This window comes from Lates calcarifer, linkage group LG15, assembly GCF_001640805.2.
Source record: "Lates calcarifer isolate ASB-BC8 linkage group LG15, TLL_Latcal_v3, whole genome shotgun sequence".
In the NCBI taxonomy this organism is placed as follows: domain Eukaryota; kingdom Metazoa; phylum Chordata; class Actinopteri; family Centropomidae; genus Lates; species Lates calcarifer.
Genome location: NC_066847.1, coordinates 698,415 through 717,401, shown reverse-complemented (window position 1 = coordinate 717,401; position 18,987 = coordinate 698,415). Strand labels below are relative to the sequence as shown.

Genomic DNA, 18,987 nt, shown 5'->3' with positions numbered 1-18,987 from the left:
ACCCTGACCCTGTTTCTGTCTCAGCCAATCAGATCGTCTGTACCTGAGGACAGGAGCTCTGTCTCTCTCTGATGTTCTCTGTGAACCTGCTCATAAAAAACCCCAGAAACCTCCTGTGGTTTGGTGAGAGCGGCGGCCGCCCTGCGGTGCAGCTGAGGCTTTCACTGCGGCTCGTTCACCTGAGTGTCACACACCTGAAACCTGGACCTGAACACCACACACACACACACACACACAGCGAGGAGGGATCTAACCTCCCTGCAGGTCCTGGGGTCAGGTCGATCCAGATCAGAGGTTTCAGGTCAGAAGCTGCTGCAGGTTTCAGCTTCACTTCCTGCTGCTCAGTGTGTGACTGTGTGTGTGTGGTGTGTGTTTAACCACTTTGTGGCCACAGGATGTGGTTGAAAATGTGAAACATCTGTTGTTACGTCTCCATGGTAACGGGTCAAACTGCAGAAGAAATAAGAGCGTCTCTGCTCGTCAGGAGAGTTTCCTCCTTTCTGCTGCTGCTCGAGCAAAAACAACAAACTCTACAGACTGACAACCTGAGTGTGTTCATCACGTCAGCGGCCTGCGTGCCCGAGGTGTGAAGACGAGACCCCGCCAGGTTTTCAGAAGCTGGTTTGTTCCAAACTGAAGCATCAAGTGTCTGACAGAGAAAACAAACACTGTTCCCTGTTTGTTTTTACAGCTCTGACGACTGTCTCACCTCTATTTAACTTTCAAACCGAAAAACAAAGTCCGTCTCCGTCTAATCCGGTCTACACTCTACACTCCGACCTCTGACCTCTGACCTCTGTGTGAGTCTTGGCCTCTTGTTGCTGCAGATCTCAGCGACAGGTTTCCAGCCTCAGTGATGAGTCTGATAAACTTACCTGGACAGGTGACAGGTGATGTTTATCCTCAGCTGTTCTCAAGCTGAGCTTCTCTGTCTGTGCTGTGTTACACTGCAGGTACAGGTGAATCTGGATCCTCAGGGTCCTCTGGTCCCTCAGGGTGCAGGTCCTGCTGCAGTTTGCCCTCCTCTCTGTTTTTCCCCCTCTCTCCTCCAGGTTTAATGTTACTGAGGCTGCACTTTAAATTATTGATGAGCTGTGAGATCATATTAGTCAAAAATTCAGGAGGCCGATCCAGATCCTGAGCCGGAGACTCGCTGGGTCTCTGTGGAGGCTCAGACCTGAACCACGGTCCTGGATGGAGGAGACGGCGACAGATGAAGGACTGATGATCGGTCAGCTCGACACAGAGGGAAACTGATGAAGGAAACACAAACACTGAAGGTTCTGAACCTGGACTTGTAACGTAGATCGATGATCAGGTGAAATACAGACGGAGGCTGAATAAAACCATCTCATCCTTTAAAAGCGTCAGCAGCTGATGAAGCTCTGAAAACACAGTAATCTGAAGCTGTTACAATCTTTGCTGCTGGATGGAGACGTCTCTGAGCTGAAGGCTGAAAAATCTAAATATAAGAAGTGACTAAAAATATCTGGTTAGAGCAGTCAAAGACTGAGACTAAAAACACCCACAGAGAGTCTGAGGGTGACGGAGACTCTGTCAGTCTGAGGCTTTTATTTTCCCACTGTGATACTGTGAGTCTGACTGAGCAGAGATTCAGGCTGTACATTCATTTCCTGCTGTGCCCCCTCCCTCACAGAGGAAAGATTTATCACCGTCTGGACCTGGATCCAGAGTGGACCTGGTTCTCAGAGCACAGCCCCGGTGTGTCCTCCATGTCTGGAACAGTCTGTGCAGTGTGTTGTTGTGCAGAGTCCTGACAGCAGCTCTCTGTTGTCTCATCAACAATCGTTGCTGTTTCTCTGAAGCTCTGGAAGCTTTCACACTCTGCTGCTGCTGCAGTGTTTCCTGAGTCAGACCACACCTCCCCACACACACACACACACACTGTCAACACTCACACACTCACACACTATAAAACCAGGAGGTGCAGGATGTTTACTTCAAAATAAAGGCACAAAATCTCATGTGTGCAGCTTCAGTAACCAGCTCTGATCAAATGAAGTGTTGAATGTGTATTTAGAGCTGACAGTGAAAAGCTCATACATCAGTATGAGACGAACAGCTTCTTTAATCTGATAGAAAGATGTTTTACTGAACAGGCCTGTGAACCTGAGGAGCTGAGACTCAGTTCATGGAGTTAGATTAGTATGAATCTACAATCCATAAAAGACGTGACACTTCCATTATGTCTCTGAACAGTTGTGTCATGTGACCATGAGACAGACAGGAGAGTTTTCCTCCTCATTTACTGAGACATTTGTCTCTGAATCTCTCAGTGTTATTATTATTCCTGAGGGTGTTTTAGCTCTTACTGTCAGACAACAGAGAGGGACAGGTGTTTAACACGCACTAAAAATCCCCATCCTCATCTGAAATCACTGAAAAAATGACCTGGAACAGATGTTGGCTTGAAATAAGACTTGGTTTAACATCTGTGTGAATTGGCCTTTAGAAATGAATTCATCATTATTTCGTTGTAACAGTTAAATGATGTTTTATTTAATATTTTTAGTCATAATTTAATGTATAAAGTATAAAGTATTTATACTTCACTCTGAGCCTAACCAGGGCTTTTATTCTGAAATCTGCTACCGGAAGTGTCCGTGTTTATCCGGTGTACCTTGACGGGGTGCACCGGACCGGACCGACACACAGGCTCTAACGTTAGCAGGCGACTCCCTGCAGCAGATTAACTTAACGAAAACAGTTCGTTACCGCGTTATTTACCGACGCCGTTTAACCGTCAACATGTCGCACACCGTTATCACCACAACCACAACAACGACCAGGACGTCCGGGGACGGTGTCCTCTACATGGGCTACACCCGGACCATCCCGGGACTGCTCAAGCTCGGACAGATGGTGAGAGTCGGTCTGAAATAAAACCGCTTAAAACCCGGAGTTTACCCGGGAGTTAAACGCCGAGTTAAGCGGGGACATGTTAAGCTAACACGGAGCCGTTAGCTCAGAGCGGACATTTTATTTTTTCAGGAAAACTAGTAAATTTACGTGTTATTGTTACGTTTTATTCCAACTTCCCGTAGTTTACCGTCAGTTTAAATAACCGTTAAATTATTAACTATTGCTATTATTAAATCATCAGTTTATCAGGTGATTATTTTTTTTATTAATTAATGAATCATGCAGTGTGTAAATTGTCAAAATTAGCCGTTATCTGCATGTACACATTACTGTCATTATCTGTTAACGTGCTGATTATATTCTAAATTGTTTATATAACTTTAGAAAATAAAAATTATAATTTAATTTAAAGCCCAAAGTTATACCTTGAAGTCGCTTATTTTGTCTAATGAACTCTTGATTTAATTTAAATTCAAATTTAAAAAATCAAAATCAAATTTAATTTATTATCACGTGAAAAAGTCACTTTTCAAAACATCTGCTGATGAATTTTCTTGTGTTTCCAAACAAAGATCTGCTGGATGAAAACTACAAGTGGTCAAAAACATTTGATTAAAATGTTGAACTGTTCCTTTAACAAGCCGAACACATGTCACATGGTGGTTGTTGGCAGCATGAGACTGTGTACATTTGTCAGCTCATCAGAAATGTTACATACAGACTTCTTTCTCTGAGCCACAGAGCGCTGCTGTTTCCAGAAACACTTAAACACATCACTGTTACACTGGGTGACAGGTTCCTCAGTCCCACACAGATATTTACTACAGCACCAAACGTGGATTGATCCGCCGCTGAAAATAGTCCCACTGTTTTAGGAAATTACTGTGCATGTTTAAACAGGAAAGGTGTTTTTAAAGACTTCTGATCTTCAGTAGGATCCAGTGGGACCACAGACTCCATAAAGACTTCAGACCCATGATGAGCTAACACTTCGCTAACGGGTTACCAGTTTCAGGACTCAAACCAGTGACCGTCTATAAAGATGGCCGACGCGTCTCCGCTTCTTCCCCCTGTACAGAAATGAAGCCAAAATATCCTGCTGCCATCTTAGTGCTGAGGATGTCATTTGAACCAGGATCAGCGTTTAGAGACGTCATGTCTGAACTGTTCCTTTGACTCTCAGCCGTCACAGGGTTTCATATATTAACTATCTGTGTTTCCTGTGGTGTTTTTTTTCCCAGCTTGCTTTGCTCATCGCCTTCCTGTGCGTCCACTGTGCTCGGGGTTGGCCCAGCTGGGCGGCTTTCCAGTACTTTGAGGTGGTGGCGCTGTGGTTCCTCATCGCCTTCCTCATCTTCTTCCTCATGCACCTGTTCAGGCTGCAGGCGAAGATGCCGTGCATCAACTGGCCGCTGACGGTAGGCGAGACATTCTGTGCCGTGCCGTGCTAAAGCTGCAGGATTCAGAGATGAGACTTCAGAGGTTCAGTAACGCTCTGATAATCTCTTCAGTCTCATTTCCTCCGAGCCTCTGATCTGACAGTTTGATCCTCACTGCAACAGATCAGGAACTGAAATGAAGTTTCACTCACAGCTGAACTTTGTAGCCTTAAAGGAAGAAAGGAAACATTTACATTACAGAGCAGACGGGACTTTATGTATTAATGCAGGTTATGTTAAAGATGCACATCCTGTTTTCACAGCTCATAAAAACTTCAGTTTCCTCTCAGCTCAGTGTCGCCTCAGCTTTATCCAACACTTACATTTATTATCCATTCTTATTTATCTCTGACTCGCAGCTCTCCAACAGGGAAAGGTTGTTGTTTGTTGTTAAATACATTCAGTCGTCCTTTTTCCATCAGACTGATTCACAGGTTCTCAGAGTGTAAAATGATTCTTCATCGTGTTTGTCGTCAGGGCCGAGCGATTTATTGAATTTAAATAAAAACTGTGATTTGAACTGATGCGAATAACAAACTGAAAAAACCAAAAAGCATACTGCAAATTAAACCTGTCAGAAAAAGAACAATTAGATATTTTCCCCGAATCGTTCAGCTCTAGTTTGTAAAATCAGTTGATGAATTGATTCTTTCAGCACATGTTAGAAAGAAAATGTACAGCTATATTACAATGACTGTATCACTGTAAAATGAGAAATCATCTGACGTGTACTGTGTGTGTGTTCACTCAGCTGTTTCAGAGAAGCTGCTGAGATGAGTTTCAGTGTGTGGACGGAGCAGCTGTGATGTATTGAACAGGATATTTAAGGTTTCACAGTGACGTTAAAGTTCCTGTTTTTCATTCAGTGAACTAATTTCTCTCTGTTTGCTTCAGTTCAGCACTAAGTTTATCAGGATAAGTGAAGCTGGCTGACGCAGCACTCTGACTCCAGCTGTGGTTTATTTTCTCCTGTTTGATAAAAATATCATCAAAGCTTCTTAAAGTTTTTCTGATGAAGCTCGTCTGTGCCGTTTCAGGAGTTCTTTCATTACTCCGTCGGGACCGTCCTCATCCTCATCGCCTCCATCATCGCCGCCGTGAAGAGTGGAGGAGTTTCAGCGCTGGTGGCCGCGTCGGTACGTAAACACTCAGACGCTGGGATACCTGGGTAAAAGGTGGTGGTGGGTGAAGGTGGTGTTTCCTGTGATGAGCAGATTGTTTTGGGAAAAACAGATGAAACTGAAAAAGACACACTCACTAATCTGTTACTGTTACCACATCACACACATTATTCACTCATTACTCACTGTTTCACATTAGCTAGAGTTTCAGTTCCTCTTCTCTCTATACACAGTGTCCTCTCTCTGTCATTCAAATATATCAATCAATATATATAATATATCAATATCAAAGCAACATAATGAGTAAAGTAACTAACCACATTTACAGCAGTAAGCAGAGCAGGATTTCCCTCTGACATGCAGTGGAGTAAAAAGTACCAGTACCTCAGAACTAGACATGAGGATCTGAAGATGATCGATCATCATGAAAATAAATCAATGATCAATTATGGATTAATTGTTCTTTTTCATTCTGAAAATGTCTGTGGCAGAAAATAAAGAAAGGTGGCTGCTAAAGAAAGTTCTTCCTCAAAGTCAAGTCAGTTTTTATTTATGGAGTAGACAAATCACAACAGACGTTAACTGGACTTTACATATAGAGCAGGTCTAGACTCTACTTATATTCTAATAACAGATCCACCATGAGCAGCAGTGGACATGAAAAACTTCCTTTAAAGAGGCAGAAACCTGGAGCAGAACCAGACTCAGGGATGATGTAAGATGGAGGTCATATTAATAATAGTAATGAAAGCTATAAAAATAATAGTGACAGTTATAATAGTAATCATAGTAATAGCAATAAGACTGCCAATAACACTGATCCATTTTAAACGTAAGGAGCAGCAGGAGGCGTGACCTCAGTGATCCTCCTCTACAGCTCAGGTGGAAATGAAATCTTTATTCCAAGAAGAAATGATAATACTGGGATATTTAGTGCAGCTTTACCAAAATGTGATCTAATTGAATTAAAACCCAAAGAGTTTGGCTTTTACCTGCATGCTCGCATGTGTGAATATTAAATTGAAAGATTAATCATCAGTTAAACACCTCAAACAGTGAACATGTTGCTGAGAATCAAATAATCTTTATTTATTTGACGACAGGTTTCTGCCTGATGAGATGTTTGTTCGGATGCGTCAGTGGAGTAGAAACAGCTGGACGTACACAATTTGTTTTTATCTCGGTACAAATTAGTAAATGGCTTTTTGTCTGAGTCAGTTTAGATAAATATTAATATCAGTATCATTAGTTTTCAGAGTCAGTTTCATTCGTTAACTCCGTCCTCTGATCAGACTGAGGTTGGTGTCTGTGGAGCAGAGTGAGACCTCGACTGATTAAAATCCTGCTGGGAGCCGCCCCGTCCTTCCTGCTTCTGCCCCTCTGCTCTGCCTCTAATCACACAGGAAGTCACGTGACATTCTTGACTGATAACATTGTTGGTCTGACTTAGACTTAGACTAGACTTTATTGATCCCTTGGGATGACTCCCTCAGGGAAATTAAGTCTGTCATCTATCTTGACTTTAAAAACGTCTGTTTTCTGTAAATCTGGATTCATACATGCTGTGTTTGCTAACGTGGACTGTGTTGTGTTTGTCTGCAGGTGTTTGGGTTCATAGCGACATTCCTGATGGCTGTTAGTTTGTGGACGTCTTACAGTGTGACCTGTGGCCCTCATCAGACCGGTACGTCCCATCCTGCACCTGGGTTTTATTTTATGGATTTTATTGAGGAGTTCTTTCATAACTATGTTAGACACTGGACATAACGTCTGTATGTTGCTGTGAGGGCGGATGTCTGAGCAGTTTACCGTGGTCTGATTTAGTTCACCAGGACACACACAGTGAAACAGTCTTTGCTGGTGTCAGTGAGGAATGCTATCAGTGCTAACAGTGCTAATCAGTTGTTAAAGGGGAACTGAAAGGCAGAATATCAAGATTATTTTCAACACTGAACTGTTTCATAAAGGAAGCTTCTAGTGATAATCAGACATGTGAGTCAGATCCACATGATGAAATGATTTCACTGAGTCTGACTTTTCCTCCTGTCCTCTCTTCCTCACTCCTTTTTCCTGCCATCGTCACGCCCTCCATCCCTGCGTCCGTCCTTCCCTCCAGGTTCAGCAGTGTAAAAAAGCCTCGTCTCGATGGACCCAGGTGGCTGTGTTGGCAGTTTGCTGTGTCCTGGCCAATTTTCTGCCTAGCAACCACCTGGATAATTAACCTGATTGGATAATAACTCATTCTGCAGAGGTAACAGAAGTGCTGATCCAGGACCAGCCGTCGTTTTCAACAATCTGAAGCATAAATATCCCTGATTATCACAGTATGAGGACAGTAGTCACATTATTAATCACAGTTTATTATTTTTATTCCTCAATGAATCTTATCAAACCTCTGAAGTCACACTCTCATGTTAAAGGTGCTCAGTGTCACATATTAACCATTGATTGTATCAGTAACACATTTGGTCACCTGATACTGTTGTCATGTTGCCACGACTACGTTTCCCATCATCCCTGCTGCTTCCTGCCCTCACTTTCCCGCCCTGAAAAGGCCTGGACATATTTAAAAATGTTTTTTCTTTCCATAAGCTTTTTAGAAAAGTTAAAGCTCCATTAGCTTCAAAAGAACAGCGCCCTCTTCCTGTTGTGTGCCATAAAGCAATCCAGACAATTTCCCTCCAAAAACCTCACAGGTGTGAGCGCAGCCACAGTGTCTTTGTTGCATTTCCTCAGTGGTTTACAGTATCCAGCTTGATTTGCTCGATTTGTTAGAAAATGTCCTGTCCATTCCAACTTTTTTATTCTACTTTGAAAATTCCTGAAAGCTCCATAAAAGCAGTTTGGACCACAGATGTACAATGAAATGATGCACAGTATAGCCCTGTTAGCCTTCTATGCTAATTTTGCTAGCACACTACAGTATTCATGTGCTAATATTGTCATCATTCTGGTGTGCTAACAAACATTAACAAGCTGATATTTTACAGAAAATAGCTTGCATGCTAATGACTTTGTTAGCATGCTAAAACGTTACTCAGGGGCTAATACATACGTGTGCTACAAAAAACAATAGCATGTTAAAAATTTATGTGAACTGAAACAATGAAAAACATTAGCATGCTAACAATGCAACAATCAGCTGATGGGCTTGGAGCTGAGAGCAGGGAAGTCAGAAAGTGTTGAGAAACGAGCTAACACGCTGTTGGTTTCAGTCTGCACATGAGATTTGTAGATTAAAACAAAAATCTAGAATAATGCCAGTTAAATCCTTCAAACAGTGATTTAGTCACTGTGTAAAAAAGAAAGAATGTGCCTGATTTGATGTAAAATGTCTTTACTGACGTGAACTAAAGCTTCTTTCCCTGGGTAGGGCAGTAACTCCCATGAAGCATCACATTAACCCTCCACAGTTGGAGTCTAATCAATTTGCTGTTAACTTCAGCAGCCATGAGTATCAGTATCAGACGACTCTCTGCTGCATTTATTACACTTCCACTACAGCTTGCTGTCCAGTTTATCAAAAAGACAGGACATGTACGACTGTCCTTGGTGCTTAAACACAAACAGTTAACCATTTGAATTCAAATTAAATCTGTTTTCTTCCCATCATTCACTCAGAAAACACATCAGAAACAGTTTTAAATGATGCCAGAATGAGAGCAGTGTCCAAATTAAACTGAAAAATTAAAAGTGATAGTGATTTCTATGGAGCTCGTCAGGAGTCATATGGTGGAGAAAATTACTGGTGTTAAAATCTAGTACGCATTTATTAACTTTACGCACATATTGATAAAACATATGCATGAATTAATAAAAAATATACGTAAAATAATAAACATACAGAGATGAATCATGAAAACATACACATGGATTTATAAAGATAATGAGGATCATATGTGCAGATTAATATGTTAATCGATTGATCTCACAGATCAGAAACATTTATGCATGAATATAAAACAAGTTTGGATTAATAAAATGTATGCATGGAGTTATTTAAATGTACACACAGGTTATTGAATGGTACATACAGATTAACAAGATGTACACAAGAATTAATAAAGATTGTGTACAGTTATGATAAAACGTACGATTGTTAAAACGTTCACACAGATGAATAAAATGTTTGTAAAGGTTAAAAAAACATGCACAGATAAATAAAACTTCACATGGATTTATAAAGCATACACACAAAGTAAAAAAATGTACTGTAATAACATATGGATCAATAAGCTCTATGCACACATAAAAACATGCATGGATTAATTAAATGTAGGCACAGATTAATAATTTTGAAGCAAGAATTTTTAAATAAAAGCAAGAAATTAAAATTGAAAAAGCTTGGAAGTAATGCTGCATTTAACTGTCATACCAAATTAAATGAAAGCACAGACTAATAACTGGAGTCTGAAAAATAGTGAAAATACTATAAATATCTAATAAACACAAGTCACAGCATGTTTGCTTTTTTACAATTCTGATTGTTGAAGCACAAAATATGTCTCAAAATACCTCTCCTTTTCGGAAGTTTGTCTTTGCATGTTGTAATACTTTCACTATTTGTCTGATTATTAATCTGTGCTTCCATTTAGTAAGTTTAAAGATGAAATAACATATTATACTACCCTTAAATCTATCTAACCCACCTGATTTTCACTTTATTAATATGTGCGAATGAATCTCCACATCATATGACCCTCGAGTCCGTAGTTTTCTGACCAATCCGTTTATCTGGGCCATTAAACTGAGGTCTACTCAATAAAACACCAGTGGTTAAATGTAGTTTGTGTTTTTAGTTCTACAAACATTTCTGATCGAACATTCAACTGAAGTGCTACAAACTGGAAAAGGTCATATAAAGTTCTTCTCCCAAATGCTAAACATTGTCCAAGCACAAACTGCTGCAAAGAACTTAAGTTGTGTCAAAATAAAAGTAAAATAAAAGCTAAGTTGTACTTAATTTTATAAAGAAATTTATTTTAAAAAAGGGGACCAAGATTATGAATCTGACCTGACATTTGATATCAACTTTCAGTACCTGACAATTTCCAATTCTCTGCTACAGACAGCACAAAAGTAGCTAGCTAGCTAATGTTGTTCACACTTAAAGCTCCTGAGCTAGCAAAGGTTAGCTTACCAACAGTGATCTTTTGTGTGGGGGATGATGTAAACAATGACGCTGCAATGCATTTTGTCATCAAGTAAAAGTATTTCTGCTTATTTTACTTCTATTCTAGCCCTAGCTAACCAGCTAACACTAGCATAACTTAAGCTTATTGTTGATAATATCGCAATAATCTTGTTTGTTAGCCAGGATGTGTTTTCTTTGAATTGTATTGACATTATGTTATTTTTTATTAACAGTAGTCTGACTAGTTTTACTAACTAATTTTACTTTAATATAAAAGTAAAGCATTATTAAGTGTTAATGAAAGTGGAACAATTAAATAGCAGCAGATGTGATATAAAACTGACTTTGCTAATCGAGCAACAAACTCTTAAGTGTGGGGAACAAAGTAAAACAATGTTGAACCTCTAAACTAACTTTTTTACTTAGGGAATGTGACACAATTATTTCCTCTAATTTTAATATTTTGCTAGCATTAGCTAACAAGATAATTTGAGGAGCTATTGTTGATCAACATCAATTCAGTCTTACTTGTTGGTCAGGATAACTTTTTCACTTCATTTTCTTTGAATGGAAATACCATTATGTTCCAAAAAAGCCAACCAGTTGTAGCTTTACTGAGGTGCCAGTTTCATAAGGAGGAATGAGTTAATTTAAAACTAGCCATTTTAACATGTATGTACAGTATGTTTCAACTCACAGAAATCGGTGCCATTTAGATTTAGATTTTTTTTCAGATTGTGTTTAAGCCAATCAAGTCCAGCAGTTAGGAAAGTCTCCTGAGGTTTAACTGAACCAATAGAGTTACTCTTTTCTCTTCTTTCTCTGAGAAATGTTTGTAGAATTAAAAATCATATCCATTGATGATTTTGTCTGGGTGCCGGAAGAAGCTTTATGAAAATTAGCGAGTGTTCTCTGTGAATTATTGACTTTCCTGCCATTTCCAGTTTCCAAACTGTTGATGATGTGAAACAGAACTCTGCTTTCAGTCAGAGACGTTAATCCTCAGATTTACTGCCTTACTGTTGATCAGATGCCAAAAATCTTAGTGTGATGCTTCAGATTTTGCACTGAAAGTGTCTTTACATTTCCTCTGAAGCAGCACAGGATACAGAATGAAGGATTTATGTCTAATTGGATTAAAATTGAATGTTTCATCTTCAGTGACCACGTGAAAGTTTAGGTTTACTGGACAAAATATAATGAATTTAACTACAGTTTATTGTCTTTCTTCTGGTGCAACTCTTGAATCCCCTACACACCGTGTGATCAGATGGCGGTCTAACAGGTTCACCGCAAGACAGGTCCACTAAAACTGAGCAAGCCTAGCCTCTTCAGTACGAGGATTTTAAGTTGGATTTAAGTTGGATTTTGGACTATTTGTCAAATACAAAAAGCTGTTTGGAGGCTTCACATTGGACTGTTTTAATGAGGTAGTATAGGTTTGTCTTGTGGAGACCTCTACCACAAAACAGACCAATGGAAAAATTACCTGGACCCAACTTGCTTAAGTAACTTTTCTAAATAAAAAAAGATGCCTGATCCAATGAGGACAGTAGGACACTTTTAAAAATTGAGTTTGACCAAATTCACATAATTTATATAATATGTTGGAGTTCATCTGAAGGCAGACCACATAATCTGATCCTAATCTGAGTGACCAGCCAAGGATTAGTTAATGTATGGCAGTCTCACCTGATCCACAAATTCTCCATCTTTGGTGCTGAATCCAAAATGTTTCTCCACATTATTTCTCTGATTAGTTTGGTAACATGATCGTCCATTGTACAAGTGTTATTCCTGAAAGTCGATGTGACCGTACCTGATGGCACTGAATATAGTTCGGATGTGGTCTGACCAGGTCCCAGTTTTGGGTCTTGATTTCCAGGAACCTAGCAGCAGTGACATTGTAAAGTCCTAAGTTTCTATCACAGTCTACAAAGCTTTAAATTGGTGGCTAAAGTTGGTGGACGAGTCCAACAGAGCGATTGCCATTTTGGATTTATGATCAAAGACTTCTCACGCGAATGTCAACCTTCATCAGAAACAGCCCAACATCACACGGTGTGTCGGGGTCTTTGTAATGTAAAGACACCCTGTTATAGTCACAACTGATCAAAGCTGTTTTTTACAAAGTAAAACATTGCTGCTGCTTTTCACTTTTAGATATTGTTTTAAGTTTCTGTGATGGTCCAACATGTTCACATAAGCTGTGTATTCGCTGCTTCACTGGATGTTTGTTTTTTTTGTTCTGGACCAGTTTGACATGTAAGCTTCATTTCCATTAAAGATGCACTGATAAAACTTCTTAAATGCAGATACCATTTTAGTTAAATGATCCCACCTGATGTTGAATATCAGAAGCTGAAGCACTTGTTTAGCATCACTGGACAAAAACAATGATGTAGATCTTTAGAGTTAGTTTGCCCTCTTTGATTTATTCCAAGACTTTGTATTTGTATCATTGAACTTTTGATAAAAAAGAGTTTTCCCATCAGTATCTGCCCAGTATCCAGTTTTGGTATCGAATTAGGATGTTGTTTTTATTGGTGCATCCTTTATTTTTTACCCTGAAGCTGGGTTTTTATTGCTGCCTGGAGGTTTTTTCTGTGGAACCAGGATGAATCAGTGAGAGTTTGGCCTTTTTGTGTCGGTTTTGTAACCGTTGCCATCAACTTCTCCTCTTCAAGAAAAGATTCTTACCACATGAAATTCAATCACAGATTCATTCTGGCTCCAGCCCAGACAAAACTAGACTGTTTACATTATTTATTTCCGCATGTATGTGTTTTCTGATGCTTAATGATGCTATTCTCACTGATGCAAAGTGACCTGATTTAAGGCTGTGTGTCCACTGGGAGATACAGAGTGATGGTAAATGGTCTGTAGTTTGGAGGCTTATATGTACTGATCCAGGACCACATGGTTTCTGATCCTGGATGGACATCTCAGGGAAAGAAATAATTCAGTTACATGAAGAACATTGGATATATGAAATAATTGACTGGTACACAGTCTGAGACTCTTTAGATACTGGAAAAACAAGATCAGATGACTCAGTACAAACCATGTAATCTCAAAGATAATAACAATACTTTATGTTTATTTAGCACCTTTCAAAAGTGTGAAAATGAAAGGAATAACATCCAGTTCTTTGTAGATTCTGCATGGTTTATATTGACTTCAGTAAATCTTATTTTTAGCTGATCTTTTCTTTCCACTGCAAAGACTTCAATCAGGATTAAACATCAAGCTTCAAAGTTCATTCTTGACCTTCAGCAGTCGATGAAACAGTCTGAAAGGAAAATTCCGTTTGCAGAGAGAGACTGTGTGAAATGATTGAAAGCTTCAGAACGGCCACTAAATGGACTGAACTTTGGAGCTGAACCTTTAGAGGCTTAAAAAACAATGTTACAAACCAACAACAAGAAAACGACAGAGGCAGCGGTAGGCGACACTACAAGGTTCGTTTCAGTTTGATACCAAGTCAGATCAGAGTCTCAGTCTGAGTAAACACTGTTTATATTACTTTACAGCACCTGACATCATTTTTCTAACTCCATAAAAGTTGCTCAGAGGAGGGTTAGTGTTAGTGAGTCTGTATTTTCACTATTCTTCTCACGAACTCCTGAGTGACCTAAATGTCTTGAGATGTCTGTTCACGATTCTGGATCAGCACCAGAGTGAAAACAGGAAGTAAACACTGCTTTAGTCCTTTAAACAGGACAAGCCTGGTGGACTCCGACACCCTGATGGTTTAGATTGTTTAGATTTTTCTCCAAAGTGCCTTAATGTTCTGTTGAAGCGTAGACTGGTCCATTAGCGAGCTAACTGCAGACTAATGGGCCGACGTGGTTTCAGTGAGGAAAGAGATCAAAGAAAATGGAGCCAAATGAAAAAATGGCGGCGAGTGTCTTAAGGCCTGCGGTGGAGACATGAAGTGATTTTATTATATTTTAGAAGATGTCCACAGTATTATAAGTCACATCACAAAGAGCTCACATGACTTGTGTTGTTTTTTTACATTTTTTTAAAAGTGTGTTTAAACTACAAGTTGTGATTTGTTGCATGTTGTAAATTAAAGGCTCATTGCACCATTTCTGTCTCAAGTTTGTCCAAAATCCAACCAGAGCCCAAAACCTCTGCGACTCTGTGTGGATCTCTCTGAGTGGTCCAGTCTGTGAGCTCACACAGCAGAAGTGTGTGTTGCTTTTAGTTTGAGTCATGAGAGTTCAGATGGAAACAAACAGCACTGCTGTGTTTACACTGAGTGTTGATGTGCAGAGCAGAGGGAGCCATTTTCACTATAGAAGGAGACGGTGCCATGAACTCAGCACTAACTGTAGACCAGTGGTGCTGGATTACTGGTGGACCGCGTCGTCATGTGACGTCCTGACCTGAACAGTGTGTGGAGGAAGGAACATGTTCAGCTGGGCTGCACGTTAGTGAATGTAGTTTCTACACGTGTTCACGTGTTTGACCTCGTTTGAGACCCCAACTGTTTTCAGTTTCAGAACAACCACAAAGACTCAAAACCATGCTACTGTTGGTAAGTTGTAGTTTATTATCGCCAAGAACTGTAAATGTGAGTTTTTAGTGGTTTCCAGATGCCCCCCCTCCTCACCCTTTGACTTGAGTCCCAGCTGGCAGACCTGCCCCTGATTTGGTTTTCTGGTGGAGTAGACACACTGAATAGACTCCTCTGTGATGAAAATAATCGTCAGTTGCAGGTAAAAATAAAGTTGATGCTGTTTGTCCACTGCTTCAGTCTGAACCCAGCAGCTCTGCAGGCTGGTAGGAAACACTCACTGCAGTGTGTGTGTGTGTGTGTGTTGAGAGTGTGTTGATGGAGGGTAGGGTGTGATGGGAAGTATGAGTCACTGCTTTTTCTCTGGAGGCTGCTTCATTTCCTGAAGGTCTGCTGCTTCCACATTCAACATGATGAACAGATTTTATTATAATGTTGATGTGACTCCTCTGAACCACAGATGACTGAGCATCGTCACCGTTCACCACCACTAACTCCAGACCTCAGACCTGAGGAGAGATCATGGTTTTTACAGGTTCATCGTGATGACTGTAGAAATAAACATTGTTCTTGTCACGTTTATATCTGAGCTCAGTCAGCATGATCAACAGTAAAAAGAGGAAACTGGATCAGTCAGCACAGATACAGTAAGTTCAGGTTTAACCAGAAACAGCTCTATATATCTCTACCAGACTCCATAGAGAAAAACAGGGATTTAACTTAAGCTTAAATCCCTGTTTTTCTCTATGGAGTCTGGTGAATAAGGTGCCGTCTCTGTCTTCACAGATGTTGGATGTTGGTTGAATCTGAATGTTTGGACTTGATGGGTGCGTTTCATGAGATCTGTTCAAACCCATAATTCATCATGTTCACTGTTCTGAAGCAGCGTCAGGAAAAGGTCAGAGGGTCGGAGTTATCACAATGACTTTCTTTCCTTTGCACTGATTTTACAAGTGAGATATGACGTGTTAATCATTGAGCTGTGGAGGTGGATTTCACCTCCAGAGTTTCTCCCTGTTTCCAGTCTTTATGCTAATGTGAACATTTAACTTCTCTGAAGAGGATTTTCCCCACAGAGACTGATGTTCCTGCTGTTCCTGCTGTTCCTGATGTTCCTGCTGTTCCTGCTGTTCCTGATGTTCCTGATGTTCCTGCTGTTCCTGATGTTACAGGTGTTTGTGGGTCTGAGCTGAGGAAACGTCTCCATCTGCTGGAACAAAAAGTTACAGCACAACTGAACTGTAGTATCTGTTTGAAATGACCGAAAATTAAATAACAATAAAGGAAAAAATAAAGAATACATGTAAAAATAAATAAGATTATTATTATTAACCTGTCAGTGCTTCAAAAATAATGAAATCAGACATAAAATATGATGTCAGAAAATAAAGTAAATCAAATAGAACAAAGTATCTTAAATAAATCTTAAACATCAAAGTGAATTTCTATATATTTTATATATTTTCACTGTATTTCCTGTGTTCATTAGTCTGTTTCATTTCATTTGTCAGGAATCTGTGAAGTTTGATTAATAATCAACATTTTCTTTAAAAATACAGTTTTGATTTGTAAACATGAATTAATCTGGAGAACAAACCATCGTTATCATAATGTCTTTGTTTTCCATCATCATCTTTACAGAGAACCACTGAGGTGTGTGTGTGTGTGTGTGTGTGTGTGTGTTTGTGACGGAGTGGTTGGGTTGTCTTCAGTCTCCATGGAAACCAGACCAAACGCGGAAGTCCTCCGTCCTGTCCTCTGCAGGTAAACAACACGACAAACCTCTGATTACACCTGTTTTTATTTCACCTGAACCGACGCTTTTTAAAACGTTACTGTAGCGAGAGGATGCGACGACGTTTCTGACGCATTTCAACCGAGAGGTTACTGGACACTTTCCATCTCTTATCCCCTTCAGTTTAATCACCGTAAACAAACAAACAAACAAACAAACAAACAAACAAACAGCTGATTAACGGTTAAAACACACGGTTAACGGTTTATCGTCGTCACCTTCTTCCTCTCTTTGTTTCATAAATAACACATTTACCACCCAGAATCCTCACTCTCCTTATAGTTCCATTATCGGACAACGTTCAGATTCCGGTCGGACCTGCAAAATAAAACACGTTTTAATGTTTTCCAAAATGATTGAACTGATTAAAGTGCAGAAAGAGAAAATGTATATCCTGAATTCATGAATTGTTCTGACATATTCAGTATTTTGCAACATTTACTGTCACTTCATTAAAATACGACTATAACGACGTAGTGAATTTACATCCACATTTTTACAGTCAGTCTGTTTTTAATCCAGTGTCCAGCAGGTGGCAGTGTAGAGTCATGTGACAGGTGAGGTCTGGAAGGGGAACAGGTGTTTCAGACTGGTTAATTACGGTGAGGTGGCGGGAAATCTCGCGGTTTTCCCGCTGGACAGACACAACAGGAAGTCATCACACAGGTTAAAGTGAATTCACCGACTCATTGAAACCCGTTAAAAACAACGTCTTTTCCCGCGTCCAGCTGGAGAAACATTACATTACTCAGTACTCCATTACAGGTACAGGTCCTGCAGTCAGTGCTGTGGAAGTAGAAGTAGAAAAGTTTGTGTGAATCATTGTAAACCTGGTTTGAATGTTTGTTAGTGTTTTCAGTGTGAAAGTCTTGATGTGAACAGTAACTTCTGTATCACTCTGAGGTGGAGTGGAGCAGAAGTAAAGAGAGTACGAGTAAATATACTCAGTTACTTTACATCACTGAATGTGTTTCACTGTAACTGGAATATAAAGCAGTGAATTTGACAGATTATTGAAAAAAAAAAAAAACCACAGAGGTCACCTGTCCTTCGTCCTCAGGTGAGCTGACAGGATGCCCAGGTTCCAGGAGGTGGAGTCAGGTCAGGCTCCGCCCCCTGGCAGTGGCGGCAGTCTGGTTGCTAAGCGATACAACATCCTGCAGAGTCTGGGCCGAGGAAGCTTTGGTTCGGTTTACCTGGTTCAGGACACGAGAGCCACAGACGGAGAGCAGCTGTGAGTAAATAATGCTAATGCTAATGCTAATGAACTGCTGGTGCCTGTGTGGGTTTTTGTGTTTCTGATCTGGAGGTAGATTATACAACATGTCTCACTTCATTTTAATTCACATTTTGTAGTTTTTGATGTGACGTATAAAACATGTTGACAACTGAAAGGATCTTTATTTTGGAACTAGAAGAAGTAATCAGATACTTTACTGCAGTAAAAGTACCACACAGTAACACAGACACACTGACAGATGGAGGCAGTGGTATTCCAGCAGCTCCTGGTTAAATCCCTGTTTTTGTCTGTGGAGTCTGGTTGAGATAAAAAGTGATGTTTGTGGTTAATAAAGAGCTCTGTCTCTGTATGAATCCTGTCTGTAATGTTGTCAGACACTTAGTTTGTTTCCATTGCAGCTGTTGGTCTTTGGTGAAGTGCATGTCACATGTAACCCTGACCCTGATGACGCTAGATTGTTGTTCAGCACTAATTTCCATCCTGTGTTGTTGATGTGGATCAGGAGCAGTTCTGCAGAGTGTCAGTAGGTGGCAGCATTGAACCATAAACACACACACTCTCTCTCTCTGTCTACTGTACATTCAGTGTGTGTGTGTTAACACCTCTCAGAGCTGATCTGAGTTCAGCAGAATCACAGTGTTCAGGACAGATTCACACCACACCCTTTCAAAATAAAACCAAGCTGCTGGATTCATCCATGGGGTTTCCCAGTGAACACCTGGACTTCCTGTGTGCTGAGTGGACGAATGAATGAAGCAGGTTCGGTCCAGAGTTTCCTCCTCACTCTGATCAGTTGAATCAGTTGAGAGTTAAATATCATAACGTGTTGTTAAAACCAAAAGGTGTTTGA

The 18,987-nt window shown here is 40.1% G+C and overlaps 2 protein-coding genes across 3 annotated transcripts in view; both read left to right on the top strand.

Moving 5' to 3' along the window:
• The first annotated feature begins 2,638 nt into the window (after window positions 1-2,638).
• On the top strand, window positions 2,639-14,671 carry cmtm7 (CKLF-like MARVEL transmembrane domain containing 7). Its single transcript, XM_018674072.1, has 5 exons — window positions 2,639-2,883; window positions 4,125-4,301; window positions 5,360-5,458; window positions 7,046-7,127; window positions 7,560-14,671. Exons 1-5 carry the CDS (start codon window positions 2,770-2,772, stop codon window positions 7,571-7,573), a joined length of 486 nt encoding a protein of 161 aa, XP_018529588.1. The 5' UTR covers window positions 2,639-2,769; the 3' UTR covers window positions 7,574-14,671.
• A 2,102-nt stretch (window positions 14,672-16,773) lies between these two features.
• nek11 (NIMA-related kinase 11) overlaps window positions 16,774-18,987 on the top strand; it is a 39,615-nt gene continuing 37,401 nt past the window's right edge. Inside the window, exons 1-2 of one of the 2 annotated variants that reach the window (XM_018674064.2) lie at window positions 16,774-16,866; window positions 17,958-18,131. In XM_018674064.2, the coding sequence (XP_018529580.1) occupies window positions 17,971-18,131 (161 nt within the window). In that variant the 5' untranslated portion in view covers window positions 16,774-16,866; window positions 17,958-17,970. Of the gene's footprint in view, window positions 16,867-17,489; window positions 17,663-17,957; window positions 18,132-18,987 lie in introns of those variants that run through there. The other variant, XM_018674066.2, reaches the window with a different exon arrangement.